The sequence below is a fragment of the Falco rusticolus genome, chromosome 5, assembly GCF_015220075.1.
Source record: "Falco rusticolus isolate bFalRus1 chromosome 5, bFalRus1.pri, whole genome shotgun sequence".
Lineage (NCBI taxonomy): Eukaryota > Metazoa > Chordata > Aves > Falconiformes > Falconidae > Falco > Falco rusticolus.
Window position 1 is genome coordinate 57686126 of NC_051191.1, and position 20007 is coordinate 57706132.

At 54.1% G+C, this 20007-nt stretch overlaps 1 protein-coding gene across 1 annotated transcript; it reads left to right on the top strand.

The window, feature by feature from the left end:
* The first annotated feature begins 296 nt into the window (after nt 1–296).
* CARD10 (caspase recruitment domain family member 10) lies at nt 297–17183 on the top strand. The gene is made up of 21 exons (XM_037387978.1): nt 297–325; nt 2218–2436; nt 2807–2944; nt 3276–3601; nt 5461–5643; nt 5999–6154; nt 6289–6414; nt 6587–6781; nt 6880–7026; nt 7785–7900; nt 8152–8192; nt 8882–8999; nt 9513–9690; nt 10502–10625; nt 10981–11221; nt 11886–11955; nt 12302–12401; nt 12887–13045; nt 15209–15330; nt 15971–16086; nt 16333–17183. The coding sequence occupies exons 1-21, from the start codon at nt 319–321 to the stop codon at nt 16538–16540; spliced, it is 3090 nt and encodes a 1029-aa protein (XP_037243875.1). The 5' UTR covers nt 297–318; the 3' UTR covers nt 16541–17183.
* Nucleotides 17184–20007: the final 2824 nt, after the last annotated feature.

Below are 20007 nucleotides of genomic sequence, written 5' to 3' on the forward strand. Positions count from 1 at the left end.
GTGGGGGAGAGAAATACGGGACACGCGCAGAGAAAAGCCCTTCCGCGGCTCGCCCAGGTGAGGAGCACCCGCAGGGTCTCAGAAACCGGGAGAGGCCGGGGCAGGGACCGCCTTCGCCCCGCCGGTGAGTGCCGCCGGGGGCGGGCTGGGCTGGGCTGGGCTCTCCATCGCCCGGGGGCTGCCGGTTCCCTCCCAGCCGGCTGGAGGAGGGACGGGGGAGGGAAGGTGCGGCGGGGTGGGGAGAGCGCTTCAGACACACCTGCCGGGGCGGCGGGACGGCGGCGCGGAGCGGAGCGGGGCGCGGCCCGCCCGGCGGCGATGGCGGGTAAGGGGCGAGCCCCCCTCGGGAGCGGGTAACGGGCGCTTCTCCCCGCGGCCCGCGGGGGCGGCGCAGCCCGCTGTGGCCCCTCTCCCACGGGGCCAGTTGCGTCGCCCCAGGGCGGCCGGGAGCGTGGGTTTGGCACAGGCTCCGGGGGTGGTGGGCTGTTCGCTCCTCTTCTGCACTTTCCTAGCCACCTCCGCAGGGCTGGCTCCGGCTCGCCATTCCCCTCGGCGCGCCGTCGGGCTGGCCGGAGCGGGAAGCGCTGCCCGCCCCGGCCTGGAGGGGTCGCCGGGCGGCTGAGGGGGGCGCCCCGGGCGGCGGGCGGGGCGCGCCGGGCGGCGGGGTGTGCCGGCTCGGCTCCCAGGCCCTTCCGCCGTCTCCCTCTCCGCCGAGCCGAGGGGCTGGTCGCTGCTTGGACAGCTGGCGTGGGTTTCTTGGCGAAGTAACTTCGATTTAAAATCCAAAGTCCGCCGCAGAGGAGCGGAGCTCAAAACAACGCAGCTTGTGTGACCTGCTGTTGCGTCCTCCTCCTGCATACTTATGTCCCTGTGGCAAGCGAGCTTGTCCCAAATGAGAGAGATCAGCTTCTGCAAGAAACAAAGTTTGTTTTCTTTATTCAACCTAGGACAATCCAGATCTGTGTTGGTATTTAGGCTCCTAAGTCCTTTGGCGCTGGAAATCAGACACTTGATTATCTTTTGTGGATTCAACAATTCTCTTTTCCCGTTACGCTTCATCCAGCAGATCCTGAGCCTCTTGTATTTCTACTTGGAGGATTAATTTATGCACAGCTTTCTCAGCCATCCTCCTTGCTGTGCTAGGTGGCTGTCTGAAATAGTGTAATATCATTCTCACCCCAAGAAAGAAAGAAAAAAACCGCACCCCCCCAAAAAAAAAAAAAAAAAAAGGTGGGAGGTTTCCTTCATGAACCACTGCACTGCCCCTGGGGATGTTTGTGGCTGGGGTAAGGAAAGCTGCGCTTGATGCCAGCACCAGAGCGGTAGGTAATGGTGCACACTGGCGGGGAGAGATGGCTTCATGGTCTCAGAAGATCTTTGCTGTGCTCTGCCTTGCCAGCCAAAAGGATTTGTGCTAGCCTCTGAAGCAGATTGTATTTCTCAAGTGAAAATAGGTAATGCTGGTTGAGTTGATACATAGCTGGAAAGAGAGCTCCTTGCACATACCTGCTCCATCACAGCTCGTAGGATGTAATGGAGCAAGTTCGCTACTGCTCTAAGGGTTTTCGGTCCATTGACTTCAGGTGTTCCCTCTTGCTTTATTTGGTTGATAGATGGATTCCCTTGTTGCTACATATTTCCAGGGCTCCACACTGATGTGTGGAAGATACATTGAAGGTAGGCTTCTGCAATTCCCGTTTGGTTTCACCTGTAGCCAACTGCTCCATGCAACGGTGCCCTCAAGAACATGTTTGGTCACCAACGCTTGGGGTGTGCACAGTCGAGTGAATCACCAGGGAAAGCCACCTTTCCAGCCCTAGTATGAGACAGCACGTCCCAGGTTCTGAAAACTCTTGGTCTTGAGAATTTCCAGTTTGCAAGGAGGGGAAAAAAGGAAGATGTGCGATGTTTGGGGGGATTTAAAAATGCTTCAGGGATGAAGATAACATCTTCCCTGGACTTCCTACAGTATATGTTCCTAACTCCCTTATGCACCGCTTGTCTTCTGTGTATCTAAGGCCCTAAGTGGACACTGAAGATCCTGCTGAACCAATTTGTATGTAAAATGGCTTCTGATGTATCTGAGTCCTGTTTGCAAGACTGATGAATCATTTGCAGGATCATACCTTGACTCATGTTCTCCCATGCCTCCTCATGCCTTTTATCCTGTGCTTCTCCATCATTCCTCAGACTTTCTCTATCCTTTTATCCTCCCAGCCCTGGAGAATGCCCCTGCCCAAGCCTGCAGCCTCTTGGAGCAGGAGGAGGAAGAAGACACCATCTGGGAGAAGATTGAGAGTGCACGACATCAGCTGACCCGCTCCCTGAACCCGGCGAAGCTTACTCCGTACCTGCGCCAGTGTCGTGTGATAGATGAGCAGGATGAGGAGGAGGTCCTGAATTCGTGCCGATTCCCTTGCAAAAGCAACCAGACAGGTGGGAGAAAGCACAAATTTGCACTTAGATGGGCCTGGTTTGTGGGGACAGCCTGGTTTTGATGTGCAGTGGATGCTACCCAGCACGTGTTTATGTGGCCTCCTGGTGTCTCCCACTGCATTGCTACCTCGGCTTTGCTGCTCTCTGAGCTGTTCTGCAGCCAGACCTCCCTCTCACCCTCTGTGGGCTTCCCCCTGCGTGCACATAGATGAAGGCAGTATTCCCACCCCATTCCCTCCTGTAGCCATTCCCATTCTTGTGGATGGAAGTAAAACTGGTGGAGATGCTACTTCATATTATGAAGCTGGGCTATGCTGTTTTCTTTCTGGTTTGCAAGGAATTAATCCTAGCTCTTTGTCCCTTCTTCCAGGTTACCTGATGGACATCCTCCGGCGCCGTGGAAAGCGAGGCTATGAAGCCTTCCTGGAATCCTTAGAGTTTTACTACCCAGAGCACTACACGCGGCTAACGGGGAGGGAGGCAGCCCAGCGCTGCTCTATGATCCTGGGTAGGGGCAGGTGCTCCGTCTTCTCTTCAGCTGCTGCTTGCATGGGAAGGGTCAGAAATCTCTGCATGTGCATGCATAAAAACCTGGTTCATGCTACCAGTGTGTGAGGAACCCTGACAGCTCTGTGCCCTGGATCTGCTAGGGAGGGGGCCAGGTGTACGTGTGTGATGGACTGTTGTGCTGTAAACCTGTGACAAGAAGGGCTACAACCCTCAGGAGAGCTTGGCACCCCTTGGTGGAAAACAGAGCATTGAGCATATCTGCAGGCTGGTATTTGGCAGTTACCCCTGTCTCAGCAGCCAGGACCAGATTCTCCTTTGTCTCCCCCCAGATGAGGAAGGCCCTGAGGGACTAACTCAGTTCCTGATCATGGAGGTGAAGAAGGTGAGGGCTCAGCGGAAAGAGCACCTGCTGAAGGAACACCAGCTCCAGTTGAAAAACCAGGCATTGGAGCAAGAGCAGGCCCGGCTGGAGCAGCAGCTCAAGGAACTCCTGAAGGTGCAGGAGCGTTGCCAGCGGCTGAGAGAGGAGTGGGACTCCAACAGTGTGGAGCTGCTGAGGCTGAAGGATGAGAACTACATGATGGCCATGCGCTATGCACAGCTCTGTGAGGAGAAGAACATGGCCGTGCTGCGAAGCAGGGACCTGCAGCTGGCGGTATGGCTTTGGGGAACATGAGGGTTGGCCGCAGGAGGTGGTGGGGGTCTGACGACTGAGAGGGATGCGCACGAATGTCTGCACATGGTGGCCTGTGAGAGTGAAGGAGCTGATGGCAGGCAGGACATATGTTGGGGCATGTGCCCCTGCTCTTGAGGGGGAATGTGCCCTGCAGGGCAACACAGGAGGCTCTCCACTGCCCTAGGGCAGCTGCAGATACAGCACCTAGAGGAGACAAAACGGACTCCTCAGAGGAGCTGTCAGGGCGATGCCTTCCTCAGCATCTCTCAACTCTCAGCCTGGCTTTTGGTACTGTGAGATGCCCTGTCTGCTCCTGCATGTTCCTGCTGCCCTGTGCTGCCTGCTCCGCCGGCAGGCGCTTGCAATGTGTCCGGGTAGCGCAGACACACAGCAGTCAGCTGATTCTGTCAAATCTGAGTTTGTATTTACTTTTTCCCTGGGAAAGGGCTTGTGTTTTTCTCTTTCTAGTGAGGATGGTGGCTGTGCAGGCACCTGCACATGAGGCACTGGGCATGGGCATGCTGCCTGGAGCTGCCCAGCGTGCCTTGCTGCTCGTAGGAGTGTTTTGGCCCAGACTTCACCTCCCCCTGCCGCTCCCCACCACCTCCTTGTCTCCCTCATGACGTTTGGGAGATTCATGCCCTGCATACCTGAAGGAATTCGTGATGCTGCATGCCAGCTGCCAAGCTCTCACCTGCAGCAAACTCACACCCATTTCCTGCCTGGGCATGGACAGCCCTACTTTGAACCTATTAATAACCCAATTTCCTCAGTGCTCAGCTGTCTCCTGGCATTTCCCCTACCAGTCTTGGTCTGGACCTCTCACAGAGCCCCACAGTTACATTTCATTCCTCATTCTGCTCTGCCGGTGCTGGGATCCTCCCCTGCCTTCTATCTGGTATTCCTGCCAATGCCAGCTCCCCTGGGCCTCCTCTGAGCAGGGAAGTGAATTGCTTGTGGGTGACTATGGGGTAAAGAAATCACCCTGGAAGCAGGGTGGGCCACCAGACCCCCTCCTGACTCCAGGGTCCAGAAGTGTCTGGTCTCTGAAAGTCATTCTAGGTCTTTTGGGCAGATTTACAGAAGTAATCCTGTTCCAGAATCTCTCCTTGGCAATTGTGGCAGTGCTGCTTAGTGCTCAGTGGCTTTGTTAGGTTTCCCCTGCCCTCTTTGCTCTCAAAGCCTTACCTGGCTGTGAGACTTGGGTTCTCTGATCAGACTCACCAGTTGTCACAGTTCTGTGAGGACCTCCTTTACTCCTAAAAGTAACTGACCTCCTCTGTTTCTAGTGACATGTCGGTGGAGGAGTGTGAGAGCAGGCCAGGGTGTGACGATGCATCTGTGGTACCATGCAGCCTCCAGCAGCTTGAGCCTTAAACACTTCCCAGGCCAGAGGTGGTCTCCCCACACTGAATAGCCTCCAGTGGATTTTTCTACTGCAGATTTGGTTTTCAGCTGTTCTAGGAGCTGGGAAGCCTTTAAGATACAGCTGCTGGCCTTGGCAGCACACCAGAGGTCCCTGGTCCACCCACGGTCAAGGCCAGCTGCACTGGGGATGCCCCTAGGCACCAAGAAAGTGGTTGCACCAAGAGAGGATCCTGAGACTGACTTTGCTTATGCAAGTGCATCTTCCTCCTTTGCCCTGCAGGGAAAAGCTTTTGTGCGCAGCTGTGCTAACCTTGGCCCAACAGCAGGATACTCCTTTGCCCAGTTGCCCAGCCCTGGCTTTCCTTACCTCCAGACCCTTTTTCTGCCCCGCATCCTCTGCTTCACTCTCCTGCTAAGGCAGAGGTGCAGAGCTATGTGTGTCAAGACTATGTTTCTTCCCTGGGTTGCAGGTGGATCAGCTGAAATGCAAAGTGACCAGCCTAGAGGAAGAGTGCAGCCTGCTGCGGAAACAGGTGTCTGTGCCGCCCCAGCGAGAGGCAGAGGAGCGGGGCCACCCCGACACCGTGTCTGAGCTGTGGGCTGAGAACCAGCGACTCACGGCATCGCTACAGGAGCTGCAGGGCATGTTGCAGGTACCTGGCGGGGCAGGGAAGGCTCCAGGTTGCCTCCTTCCCTGGGGCAGCCCCAGTGCTGGTGATGTGAGCACTGGAAAGGTGGGTGAAATCACTGTCCTGCTTGGCCTGTCCCTTCCTCTGAGCATATTTCTTGGCTGTGGTGACTGCCGTTGCTTCTGGGTTGAGGTAGCGATGGGCCCTTGTTCCCAGCTCTGTGACTCTTGGATGTGCTTACAAGTGTGACTTTGTGCCTTGGAGTGTGCATTAGATTAACGTAGGAGGATGATGACAGTTGCGCCAGTCTGCTTGTCATTGTCCTGGTCTGGTGCTCCCTCAGTGCTTGTGGTGCAGTGACAGTACCCTCACTCTCTAGACGCCCGGCGAGGGCCCAGTGCCAGGCTCTGAGCAGATCCTGCTGGACATTCTGGAGCACGACTGGAAGGAAGCCCAAGATGACCGGCAGGATCTCTGCCAGAAACTCAGCTCCCTGCAGAATGAGCTGCTGTGGGCCGAGGAGCTGAGGGATAAGGTAGAGCATTCATCACCACCCCCATCACTGCCCCCGCACACCGAGAAGGGCCTGGAAGAGAGGGGAGGGAGGGGACTGGGAAGCCACAGCAGTCACTTCTAGGAGGGCTAATGCTTGCTGCTTGCTGTTGCCAGTACCTCCAGGAGGTGGAAGATTTGCAGCTGAAATACCGGACATTGCAGAAGGACTGTGATCTCTACAAGCATCGTATGAACACAGTGCTGCTGCAGCTGGAGGAGATCGAAAAAGAGCGGGACCAGGTAAATTGCTCTCCCTACAGCTCTCCACCTCCCAGCTGGACCAGGGCATTTGTCTCTGCTCTGGATAACCCGTCCTTCCCCAGTGGATCTTCTCCATCCATGCAAAGGTGTGAGATGGGGATTAGTAGTGCAGTTCTTTGCTTTTTCTCACTCTCAGCCTGGCTTCTTGCAGGCAATCCAGAGCCGTGATGGGGTGCAGTTACAATACTCCCAGAGCCTTATTGAGAAGGACCAGTACCGCAAACGCGTGCGGGCCCTGGAGGAGGAGCGGGATGAGCTCCTAAGCAAGCTAAGCCAGGCAGAAGGGCTGAACAGCACTCTGGAGGCACAGCTGCAGCGGTGCCAAGGCAGCCGCAGTCTGAGCAAGGTGAGGGTGGCTAGAAAGAAGGGGGACCAGAGAAGGCAGAAGGGTCAGGACTGATTTCTGGGGGGCGCAGTGGGGTGATGGAGTCCCTTCTCTCCCAGATGTGCAGCTCTTCCTACTCCCTCTGCTCCAACCTCAGCAGCACCTGGAGCCTTGTAGACAACTCTACCAGCTTTACAACTGGACTTGTGGATCCGCTGGGGGTTTCTGTTATCCCATTCCCAGGGGATTCGGCCATTCAGAGCATGGTGAGCACTTGACCATGAGAGGCTGACCCTCAGCTGAGGGCAGTGGGGACCCATGCTGCTCAGGAAGGGCACAGAGGCATCTGAGTGGGTTTGTTGTGGGGCTATGACTTTGTGGAAGACGGGGCATGGGGCTGTGTGTAAGGTGGGGCAGATCCCAGGTGCAAAGCTTTGTTCTTTCAGTCTCTGACAAACTGGCCAGCGCCGCACTGCTGCAGTATGTATGCAGCACTCAGCTGGGTAGGAAAGAGGGGGAAGTGAAACTCTCTGCAGCCCATATGACACCCTAGAAATCAACAGCCTTATGTAAAATGTTATCCTACCCAAAAAGCTGTTTAATCTACGCACGCTGGGGGAGAAATCCTGGCTCTTTTGAATCCTGTAGCAGCATTGTATTCTTTTTACGGGAGCCAGGTTCTTTCCTTTGACTCTTTGAACTCATCCTAAAGCACCCTAAGATGGGCAGTTCCACAGGTGTGTGGTGGCTAAAAGGGAGATAGAAGGACAAAGCTGGGTATTCTCTTCATCTGTTCCTACTCCTACAGCTTATACATTGCAAAAAGATGGGGATGCAGTGTCATGCAGCTCCCTCTGTGGTCTCTCCTCGGGAAAACAAGGTGCCCCTGGGTGTTTGGAGGGATATGGATGGTCCCTGAAGAGTCGTGTGATACCTGAGGAGCTCTTTGTGACCTGATCTGAAGGGAGGGGAGAGGTGGTGCTGGGTGTTGGTGTTAGCAGACATCTCTCTTTCACTGCCCAAGGAGGTGACTCCCGACAATGAGAAGGATATCAACCGCCTTTCCACCTTCCCCTTCCCCCCTTGCATTGGCTCCATCCTTCGTCGGCAGCGGGAAGATAGGTGCATGCCCTACAAAAGGTGATTGCTGGGGGCTGCTCCAGTCCGTCTCCTTTGTGGGGCTTTTGGGGCCCAGGGAGAGCAGGCTGGAAGGGGAGGGGTGAACCTGGAGTGGGGGCTGAGAGTGGGAGGGCTGGCTAGCAGCTGTGTGCTGGCTGAGCGGGGGGCTTCTGTGGGGTAGGGGAAGGTTGTGGGGATGGGATTGAGAATGGGATGCAAACAGGCTTTGGAAAAGCTCTTGCCTCACAGATCCCATTTTGTCTCCTTTGTAGCTTGTCCTGTGGCTCCTTCAGCAGCATGGAAGATGCAACAGGTATCAGGGTGGGGGCTTTCCCCAAAGGGTGTAGCTAAAAAGAAGTGGTGGTTGTGCAGGGAGGGGTTGGACAACTGACCCTCCCTCATACTTTTGGTTTGTGCAGCTCACTCTGAGGGCTCTGTATCTGTAGCAGGGTGCTATGGACCCATGCATCCCCATGTGCCTTACCAGCCACAGCAGCTGGAAAAGCTGGGTTTTCTTCTGCAGAGCAGGCAGCTATTCACATCAGCTCTGTTTAATTCATGGAGAGCGGCATTGACAGATAATTTGATGTGAAGCTGGGGGAGCAGGTAACAGAATAGAGAAATGCTTTTGCCTTGGGTTGTTACTGGATATTCCCTTCATCTGCTGCTACCTGGGTGACGGGTTGTAAATCTGGAGTGGAGCTCCTGGTGCTGGCAGGTCCTGTGGTTAGTGCTGGTGGCTGATGTCTGGGCACATCTGGGTGGTCCTGGCTGCTGCCACCTTCTGTCTGAAATGCTGATGGAGTGAAGATTTGCTTGTTCTCAGGAGGCATGGGAAACTGTCCAGGAGGGTGACTGTTCAAAGCCTCCCTGAAGCCTCGATTTCCTAGTCAGATGCTAGAAGATGCCCAGGAAGGGTTGACAGACCCTTGCCACCCCAATAACATGAGCTCCCTGTAGTACTCGGAGAGGTGATGTGCTCCCTCTTGCTCTCTTCCCTAGGCAGTGGTTTTGCCAGCACCTCGCTTGGGGCCTTCTCTTCTTCCAGCAGTACCTATGCCAGGGTGAAGTCAGAGATCTGCTTGTCCACGCTTCCCAGCCGTGAGGAGGTCACCAGGAGGTTACTGTTGCTCTCTGAGCTAGGCACACCGAGCCAGCTGCCTGGGGGGATGTTTTGTGGTTATGCGGGACCATGTTTGGGAGAGACATCCTTCCTTTCTGCCTCCCCCCTTGCAGGCTTTTTCTCGCTAGTGGGAGAGGAGAGAAATGAAGATGCTATAGTTCTTGCTTCCTAGCAGGAATTCCAATGTTTTGTGCTGTCCCATTTGTCATGGCAGGGGTGGAGATGTTGCCCTGGGCTGGGCACACATCTGTCTAGGCAGGGACAGGACTGTGGGAGCCCAGCTTGGCTTCAGTGTTAGGGCTGGTGGGATGGAAGGGGCTGGTGTGATGGAAGAGGCTGTTGGGGGTTTGTGAGCTCCGTGTGCGCCCTGGTGATGGCTGTGAATCACAAGCTCTGTACCACAACGCTTGGTACAATAAACACCCTGTAGCTGGACACAAGGCATGGGGAACCGGTTCTTACAAAAAGCAGCAAACTTCAGTTGCTGGACTTAGCATTTCTCTTTGCCAGGTCACTGGTGGTGCAGCTCGCTAGCATGGGTCACTCCAGCAACCCCTCACCCCAGAAGAGCCTCGGAGCAGACATATCCATCCTTGGAGGGAACAGAACAGGGATTTATGTGCAGTGGGTCAAACCAGGCTCACGGGTTGAGGAAGCAGGACTCAGGGAAGGGTGCCGGCTCATTGAGGTGAGTCTGGGAATGGGCTCACTTCGTGGGTTTGCAAGGCACCTGGAATGATGCAAGGAGTGTGGAGTGATCCCCAGTGCAAGCTGACCTCTACCCAGCTTGAAGGCCAGCTCCATTTCTCTTGTTTCCCAGGACTGCTCCCTGCCTAGAGCTTTAAGCAGCACAAACACCCATCCAGGTCTCATGGCACTTGAGCGTACCTATGCATGTAAAAATGCTGAGACCTTCTGAAACACTTTCTTCAGCTGTGGGGAGGGGAGAAACAAAAAGGAGTCGTGCAATTAAGACAGCAGTATGGCTGTGTCCTTAGGGTTGTCTGTCACCTTGTAGTATTTCAGGGCAGTTTGCATCCTGCACATGCCTGTTGCAAAGCAATCAATTCTGAGGCAAAATTTCTAAGGCCTTTGTGACCCTCCTGAGCTATAGAGAATAATTGCTCTGAAGAAAGCTCCTGGATGGAGGGAAGGGCATTTGTTTTGGCAAGAATGACACCACTTGAAATACAGCTACACTACTTGAATTAATATCCCACCTGTAACTGAAAATAAATCAGCTCACCTGCCCCCACTCCCACACGCATTCATGCGCACACATTTGCTTTCACAGCAGACTGGGTGGTGGCTAGCAGCAGGTGTTTCAGAGGCAGAGGGGGGACCCAGAGGCAGACTGAGGATCCCTTGTCCTCAGGTAGAGCTTTCCCTGGACCTGCCTTGCTCTGTAACATCTCTTGTTTAACCCTGCTGGGTGAGGGAGCTGAGTGGGGAGCCTGCTTTTCCAGCCTTTAAGTCTAACAGTATTGGATCCTTGCTAGCTGAGGGTGCCGTCACTGAAGGAAGAGGTGCTTTCCTTGGAGAACTGCACACGGGAGGTTGCCTACCTGAGCCTGCTGCATTGGGATGAGCCCTCTAGCCTCGTCTTTCAGCTGGACCTGGAAGGTAAGGCCCTGGTGGCTGGGTCATCTTTGAGCCTGAGCTCTCTGCCTCCATTTCCAGACCCTCTGCCCAGCCTTGGAGGTAAATCTCAGTTATCTCTCTCCTCTCCTGTTTGGTCCTAGGCCATCATGTCTGACACAGGGGTTGGCCGGCCGTAGCTCCGGTAGCTTTCCCTGTCTGGTGCGACTTGTGCATCCTCTGAATTACAGGATGGAGGTACAGACCTTCTGTCTGTTGGCCTCCTCTGCAACCCCACCCCAATCTGTAGCATCACAGCTGTGCTGGGGACTTGGCTATCTTATCAGCGATGGTTGCTTCCTGCGTTCCCACCTGTGGTGACCTATCTCTCCTGCTCCAGGATACCAGCCTCTGCAGGAAGCTCTGGAAGAAGGAAAGAAGTTTTCTGGAGACTCTTTTTATGTACGCACCAACCTGTCCCTCCTGGAGCTGTCAGACCCTTATGCACTGTGTGTGAAATGTCGGGAGATCCTCCATGTCATGGACACTATGCACAGAGGGCGGCTGGAGTGGTACTGCTCCCGTGTTGATCCCTTGACCATGCGGGACCTGGACAAGGGGACAGTGCCCAACTATAGCAGGTAACCAGGGTGAGGAGGAAGCCAGGGGGTACCTGGGGTACCTGTCCCATTTATCTGTGGTGAGCATCCCCTAGGAGTCCCGAGGGGTGCAGACTGGCCTCTTGATAGTGTGGGCTACCCACGGCTTGTGTGGGGGACCAGTGTAGTAGTGTTTGGGTGCCTTGAGAGGATGGGAGGTTGATTGAGGGCTTTGATACGTCTGGAGAAGATGAGGCTGAGGGGTGACCTTACCGCATCCTACAGCTACCTGAAAGGATGTAGCGAGGTGAGTGTTGGTCTCTTCTCCCAGGTGACAAGTGGTAGGACAAGAAGAAATGGCCTCAAGTTGTGCCAGGGGAGGTTTAGATTGGCTATTAGGAAAAATTTCTTCACCAACAGAGTTGTCAAGCACTGGAACAGGCTGCCCAGGGAAATGGTTGCATCACCATCCCTGGAGGTATTTAAAAGACATGTAGATGTGGTGCTTAGGGACATGGTTTAGTAGTGGACTTGGCAGTGCTAGGTTTATGGTTGGACTCAAAAGATCTTAAAGGTCTTTTCCAACCTAAATGATTCTATGATTGTATGCTTCAGTAGGTCTGTGGGCGTTGGTGAAGAGGTCACAGCAGGTTACAGTCTCTGGGGGCTCTAGAGCTGCTTGAGTGCAAGCTCTCTGTCTTTTCAGGGCTCACCAGCTTTTGAAGATCCAGGAGAAGGGCCAGATGCCTGGGCAGCAGAAGGGCCACAGAACTAATGTAAGCCGAAGAACCTAGCAATGAGAGCTCTGTGTGTGCACCTGTGGCCACCCCACCACCTCAGCATGCAATCTGCCCCACTCTGTTGGTAAACCAGCTCGTACAGAGGTGGCAGCTGGGTTAGCAAGCAGAGCAGGGGCTTGTAGCCCAGGCAGTGTTACTGCTCTCTGGCTGCTTTCCTACCCCCTCCCCACCTCCCAGACTGCACCTGACAGGGGGCAAACCTGGTCCCATACTTTCTACGTGTGTGCTCCATCCCCTTTGCCCCAGTGGGTGCTCTGCAGCCAGCTCTGTGTGTGTGTGTTGGTCTATGCTCTCAGCCTTATTGCCCTCACTTTCTGCTCAGCTAAAGAAACGAGCCTTGGACCAACTGCGCCTAGTGAAATCCAAACCGCAGAGGAGCCCAGAACAGCCCCCTCAGCAGCTGTGGCTGGACCCCTGCTCAGGTGAGCTGTTACCCCTGCACCTGCCCCATCACCCTTGGACACCCAGTTGTCCCTTGTGGGCACTGAAGGGACACTGCCATCTGGGATGCCTCAGTGTCTCTGCCCACAATACCTCTTATAACTCTGCTAATGGGATTTTGGGAAGCCTGTGCATATTTAAAGTCCCTCTTCCTTTTCCCTGGTTTTCTGGGGCTTTCCATTGCTTCTGTGGTTCTTGGGGTCACCTAACTTTTTGTGGAGAATAAACTGGTGCATAACTTGAGGAAGTTCCGGGAAATGGATGAGGTGTAGTTACAGCCAAGGTATCTGCCCATGAATGAGTGTTGTAACCAGGGTAGGATCTCTCCTGGGACATAGGATGGTTGGTAGGTGCCTCCATGAGTCAGGATGAGGGGGTGGTACAGGGAGAATGGGATAGTCCATGGGCTGGTGACAGGCTGGTCTGTGTTGTCACCTTCGGCTTTCTCTTCGTTCCTGTCTTCTAGACCCAGATGTGAACCTGAAGCCTTACAGCTTGGTGCGCCCTGTGGTGGTCAAGACACCCCGTCCTGTGGTGCTGTCACCTAACTGTCTTGCACCACGGCTCATCAGAAACCTGCTGGACTTGCCCACTTCTCGCCTGGACTTCCACGTGTGCCCAGCAGGTAGGCAGCAATGAGTGGTCGGCACGTTCTGTTTTGGGAGAAGTGAAGTGCACAAGCCTCCTGCTTCTGAGGTCTGCTTTCCCCTTTTATCTCCTGCCACTTCTTAGGCATACAGTGAGAAGCTAAGATATTGCTCAAAGAGGTAACTTCTGTGGAGGCCTTGGTCAGCCCAATGCAGGGAACAGATGCTCTTAGTCTTGGAAGTATGAGATGTAGTCTCATGGGACTCTTGGAAAGCACATGAGGTGCCTCTTCAGTGGCTAAGTGCGGAGGTCTCTGTCTTCCCAGACAATATCTATTGATAGGTCACCTTCTTGGGCTGAGTGTCTGCAGGATGTTCCCTCCTGTTTTTAACTGTCTCATCCCTTTGGACCACAGGGAATCCTTCTGGTCTCCGGGGGAATGGGGATCCTCCCTCTTCCCTTGAGTGGGTGGTCGTGGCATTGCCTTGCTGCTCTGGGTGACTCTTCCCAGAGGTGAAGCCCCTGGCTGAGGTACCATCTGCAGGTTGACTTCATACCAGCTCTTCCTCCCCAGGAACGGGAGGATCCAGCCTTAGTGCTGCTGTCCCCTTCCTTCTGCCAGCAGTGTGAGGCTGACACGCCACTGCAGAGGCTGCTGCGGAAAGGGCTTTTCTCCCATAGGGAATTTTCACAAAGGACAGCTTCTTTCCTCCTTCCTCCTCCCATCGCCATCTCTCTCCTTTCCTTGTGTTTAGAGTTCTCCCTTTGCCAACTGCAGGACTGAAAAATGAGTCGGTATATTTTTTGGGGGAAGTGGTGATGGAGGTAGTGAAAAATCTCTGGTCTGCTGGAGAGAAAGTATAGCTCTGAAACTTGGCCGCTGGGCTTCTTATCTGAGTGGCTTGGCCATATATCCTGTCCTACTGAGCCCTCTGCAGGGTCCCCCTCACATTGCACGGGGACACGCTTCGAAGCCATTACTGTGGCTGGGAATTTACACTGAGGGCAAAAACTCTGGTCTCCCCTGTCAGTTTTGCCTGTTGCAAGGGAAGGAAGGTGATCTGGGATCCCCGAGCCGTTTGTTTTCTTCGCTGCCTGTATTTTCCTTTGGAGAACTCCCCAGCCAGTGCAGTTAGTGTAAGTCGGCTGATCTCCCACAGGAGCCAGTGGCCCCAAAGGAAACAGATGGCTCTGCAGAATCCAGCTTTACCTGGGAAGGACCTATGCCACCAGGCAGAGGATGCCCAGCAGCCTGGGGCTTGGAAGAGTCTTCTCCTAAATAAATTATTTCTATCTTAGGGATGAGCAGCTTCTAATAGCCTTATTAGGTTCCCTGCTTAGGTTTCAGTGGCACTGTGGGCAGCTGTCTAGGGCAGCACGGTCAACAGCCCTAGACATCTGCCCACAGTCTGGTAAAGCCTGGCATCTGCTTAAGCCAGCCACACGGGGCTGCGGAGCCTGTGGGTCCCAAGTGAGGTCTCTGTGTGTGTGTGTATCGTACATCTTCTTTTAGGAGTTACCAGGGGCACCTGGCGATTGTTGTTTTGTCCACAATGGACTTCACTGTCCTGCCAGCTCTGCCCTCGGTTCTCTGTCTTAGCATCACCTCTCTGTTGCTGTCCTGCCTGGCATTGGCTTGGCTGTTGGGTGCTGTCCTTCTGCCTCTGAGCAGGGGGAGGTGGCTCAGGCTGCCCCCAACAAAAGGAGGTTCAACTTGGCCCCCATCTTCCTCCCGCCAAGATGCACACTCCTCTTGCTTCCCTAGCTCTGCCTGCTCACTGGAGCCATCTATGACCCCATGTAGCTCACAAACCCTGCAGAAAATCTACCTGGAAAAATAAAGCAATTATTTTTATGCCATAGTCTGTTACAGAGTGGGGAGGGACAATGTGGCAATGGGGAAGGGGGTATAATGGCTGTGAGCTGGCTTAGGCTGCTCCAGTACTGCAACACAAGTGCTGCTCTTGCCCTGCAAGGTGTCTTCAGCTGTGATATCTTGCTTGTTCTGTATGCAGAAAGCTGCAGGAGATCCATGCCAACGTGTAATGTTGTATAATTAGACTCACTCTCCAGAATCCATAAACGCTGAACTTCATAAACATCAGCGCAGCAGTAAATGTGCGGGATCTGTGGTGGAAAATATGTGCAAGAGGAAGAAGGGGCTGACATCTCCTTTTTCATATCTCCTCTTGGTTCACAGAGAAGCTGGCAGAAGGGGAACCCAGCGCAACCCCTGATCAGGAGCACCCTGTGTCTAGAACTGCGCCCCAGGGCCAGAGGGAGAGCAGGCGAATCCACATGATCCGGGAGGCAATGGAGAAGGTGCTGAGCTGTTTGGTGTGGAGAGAGAGGGCCAGGATGGGGCACCCCATTCAGATTGGAGGAGAGGAAGGGACAGCTGAACAGGAGAAGAGGAAGGGTGGGGTGGTGATAGAGAAGCAGCTGCTTGCTTGGGGACTGTGTAGTTTGGAGGGTGTTTTAGGTTCAGGTGCTGTGAGGTTGTGGGGCAGCAGGTACAGACTTTTTCCCTGAGTCTTTGTGGAGCTCAGGTGAAAGAAATGGCAACTGAGGATTCTTAGTGGAGGTGGTGGAAAATGCCATATGCAGAAATGACCTCCCTGCTCTCACATTCCTCGTCTTCGCCAAAGCAGCAACAGCTTTGCTCAGAGCAGACAGATAAATGTGGAGCTGTTGGTGACAGCGACGACAAAGAGGATATGAAGATGGGCTGTAGCTGAGTGAGGGGTCTGGTGGGCTCTTGGGTTGGTGATGGAGCAGGTGACCCTGTTCTTTAGTTCCCTCCTTCCCTCTTGGCACTTCCCGTAAATCCCACATTTAATGGAATTACTATTGGAAAAGCAATGATATTGCACAGTATGGGGTTTGATTTAATGTAACTGTCAGGGGCTGGGGTTATTTTTTCTCCATTTAAACCAGTAAATCTATTCAATTTCCCTTCCAGAATAAACACTGCCTGCTAGAGCTGGGAGTTCAGAGTGTGAGGGATCTAATTAAAAGTGAAATATACCCTATTGTTATCCATGTCGAGGTCACTGAGAAGAATGTTAGAGGACTCAGGTAAGAAAAGACGGAATGGCCTGGCTGTTGGGTATCGCGAGAGGAGTGAGAGGCCCTTGTCACTGTTCAGAGGGAGAGACAAGGATCAGGATGAGAGCACTTGCTGTGTGTGTGTTTGGGTTGGCTGATGTGAGGGGAAAAAGGGCAGGAGAACTGGCGTTGTGTACATGTGAGGGAGTTCCTGGGTGGTTTTGCTACCTCATCTCTCTATACCAAGTGTAACTCTCATCCTTGTGTTTTCCTCAGGAGCTTGCTGGGGAAGGCAGGCCAGCGGGATTCAGAGGTGCTGAAGGTGTGCCGTGGTGCAGAGCAGGCTCTCCACACTCTGCCGTGTTCCTGGGCCCGTGTGGAGCCCCACGCCTGGAGCCACACTGAGGAGCTGCCCAAGGTGGTTCGGGGATGCATCTTCCAGGAGCAAACTCGCCCGCTGTGGATCGAGGAGGGTGATGACTGAACTGGGATAGCAGCAGGCACTGCCAGCTACTGTCCCCAAGAGCGGTTCTTGGAGGTTCCTGCCTTCCCAAGCTCCTCCAGATAGCGTGTTCTTCCTCCCCAAGGGAATGCCAGCAACAAAGGCCCCCAGGAGTAGTGTTTCTGGTCCTCTTGAGGCCACCAAGAGCTGGGGAGTAACACATGCTGCCTCCCCTGTCTGAGCTTTCTGTGTTTTATTGGAGAGACTTCTTCCAGTGACATGGTGGAAACCACCCTCATGGGCTGTTCCCCATCACCTTGAGCTGCCTTTGTCTCTGGTATGTGGTCAGATTGCCAGATGGGGAATGTAGGGGAACTGTGTGGGATTGGGCTCTGTAGGAGCATATCTCTCACACATTTGGAGCCCTTATCCCATCACCTTCATCTGCCCTGCCCTGTGGCACTGTGTGCTCCGGGTGCCCTCTTCCCATCTACCTCACCTCCGGCCCCACAGCGCAGGGAGCACGGCTTATGTGCCGACACCTGGCGTGGCTGGAGTGACACTAAGCTTGCAACAAATCCTCGTTTTACAGGAGCTGTACTCTTTATTGCTTGTAAATTATTAATGGTGCCTTTTATTGGCAAACAACATATAAAGGAGAATTAAATACCATTCATAATGGGAATGGCAGGCTATGGGCTTTTGTGTTACTGAGAAGGTTCAGGTAATGACAATGGGGTATTTTTCTCCTTTAGCTGAGACCCAGCTGCCCAGTCCTCCAGGGGAAGGAGGGAGCACTGGTTTTGCTGTTGGGAGAGCAGCAGTAGGTGTGGGGAGAGGATAGGCTGAGTGTGCCTGTGACCAAGCCCCCTCGCCTTTCTACTCCTCCCCTTCTTCAGCCCCTTGTCTCTCCCCAGTGCTGATGTTGGCCAGGTTGCTTTAGAAAAGCCAGGTGAAAAGCTCATTTGATGTGTCTGGCTGAGGTCCCTAGAGCTTCACATCCCTCCGTGCCCTGGTTATTGTGAAGTGACAAGCCAGCTACCTTATCCTCCTGGGGGACAACTGTGAGACTGAGGTCAGCCATGCTGCCAGCAGAGTGGGGTCAGTGCTCCTCCGATGGGGGCTGTTCTCACCCTGACATGAGGCTGGGTGTGGGTTCAGGTTCTGACAGAAGGAAGAGGGAGGGTTAGCGTAGCAGCAGCCCTGCTTCCCTACCCTAGCACAGTCCTGACTCCTAACCAATTGCCATTATCAGCCCTGCTCTAGGGAAGGGGTGCCAGGACACCCACACTTGGAGAGGTGGTGGTAGGTGGTCTTTCTTGGGGCATGCAAGGGGAAAATGGAGTCTGTGGCCCTGGGAGGCTCCATGGGGCTTGAGGCCAGACAGGGCTGAGCCCACTGATCCTGGGGTCAGTGGGAGATGGGCAACCAGCACCAATCAAGTCATCTCTGTGTCCTCCTTGCCCCTGCGATTAAGGCACTGCTAGTGCCATGCACTTTTGAAGCTCTGAGTAAAGATTAGCTTGCTGATCTTCATGGGTCCCCTGTGAGGTGTTATTTCAGGCTCTAAACCAGTTGCCTGTGTCTTTCATGAGGACAAGAGTGAAGGTAGGAAGGAAAGAAAATGAAAAGATTTTAACCTGCAGTCACTAAAATGTAGAGCAAAGTCCCAGCTCTGCCCTGGAGCGATGCAGCTCTCCTCCCAAGGAAGAGGGAACTGGTGTAACACATGGCTCCAGGTGAAAGCTCCCAAATGACACGCACTCCAGGGGATGCAGCCTGAGCATCCAGGCACAGACAGCCCCCTGGGAAGGTGCTTGCCCTGCAGGCAAACAAAATGAGACTCTTGTTGAGCTGATGAGAAAAGTCCCAAAGCCAGCTTCTATCCATCCTTACATAGATTTGGAGGTTAGAGTTTGCATCTTTGCAGGGAAAAAAAGTAGCACTTGAGTATCCAGGGAAAACACTCTGTGTGGCACTCTGATTTGGGGCCTGACAACTTCTGCCACTACTGGCACTGGGAACCATCCCCAACCCTATGGCCTAGGCTGGGGGTGGTTAAGAGCAGGCCTCCTTGTTTTGGGTAGTCAGGCTCTGCTCCCAGCTTGGTGCTTGCTAGTCCCTCTCAAGTAGACAGCTATCCTCCAGCACCTCCCTGGGCCATTGGTGTTGTCAGCTGGAGGGGAAGGAAGGCAGAAGAAGGTTGCTGGGAGGCAGGTTGGCACTGCTGAGCTCTGAGCAGCAGGCAGCACTGCCTCACCTGCTCCCAGGCTTCTTCCAGGCCCTGTCTTTATCCCTCTTGTCTCCCCTAAGGCTTTCAAAATCCAGCCTCAACTCGTTCTGGACACGGGTGAGAAGCAGGGCAGAGGGCTCCAAGGCATATGTAAATGACCCTCCACTGCCCTGTAGACCCCAGCTCACCTTCTTTGTACCTCTGGGGGGGTCACTGCCTGCTTGGAGGAATGAGTCACAGGTTAGGTAATTGGCAGAATGCAATTAGCCAGCCTGGGCACCAATTACCAGCTGTAACAGCCTTGTGCAAGCCCCTGTAATGAGTCACCAAGAGCAAAATTTCTCCCTCTAGGGAGAGGGTTGGCAAGGTGGTGTGTGTGTTCCCCTGGAAAGCTGCCAGCCCTTTCTGCACTGCCCCTCTGCCCCAGCAGAGCTGCAGCATCATGGGGTCTCTGTCCCATCCACACACTCCCTGTCCCCCAGTGATGAGTCAGCCAGCCTCAGCCTGAGGCAGGATTGGGCACTGAACGCCCCCTGCATCCCTGGCATCCCAGAAAAAAGAGGTGTCTCAGAGTGCAAGAAGCAGGCTGTGCTCACCTTCAGCACTGGGCATCTTCTGCTTTGTGTGTGGTTGGGTCTGACCTGTTCTGCCTCCTGGCACCGTGCTCTGTACAAGGTAGCTTTGAATCATGTTTGCATGTCTTTTGGGGACATCACTAAGGTTCCACTGCCTGCGTTCCCTGTCCCCCAGATGATCTAGACCAGGGCTGGGAGGTGCTGCAGGATGCCTGGGAGCCATGGAAGCTGCCTTTACAGCTGCCTGGGGCTGCTGGTGTGTGGCTGAAGCACCTGGAGAGGTTAATTTCTGGTTCAGGAGCAGCGGCTAGCCATAGGAACAATCCCAGTATTTAGTGCAGAGGCAGCGGATCAGTTGTACCAGCTTTGCTTCCCTGCAGATGTAGGGCCTGAAGGTGAATAACTTTCCCCCCCCGCCACAAATCAGTGTAAGAAAGCATTGCTATTCAAAGGGTTCTAAATATAAAACCTGCAGAGACCCTCCAAAGGGATATGGGAGATGCTCTTGAGATGTTCTTGCTTTAGGGGAAGGCTAGGAGTCTTGGAGACTCAGAGAAATACATGGGAAGAAGTGGATTCAGTGGTTTCTTCCTTACAAAAGAAAAAAGTTGTACCTGGGGATGCGGCATGGGTAAAAGTGTGCGTGTGAGGTCTGGGGAAATGGAGCACACAGTTTTAGCCCTGCAGGGAGGTCTTCCCTG

Excerpts from the sequence above, each read along its gene's own strand:
- CARD10 (XM_037387978.1), top strand. Across the intron at positions 3,602-5,460 it reads GCAGGGACCTGCAGCTGGCG|GTGGATCAGCTGAAATGCAA; the intron begins GTATGGCTTTGG and ends CCTGGGTTGCAG. Across the intron at positions 11,222-11,885 it reads ACAGTGCCCAACTATAGCAG|GGCTCACCAGCTTTTGAAGA; the intron begins GTAACCAGGGTG and ends CTGTCTTTTCAG.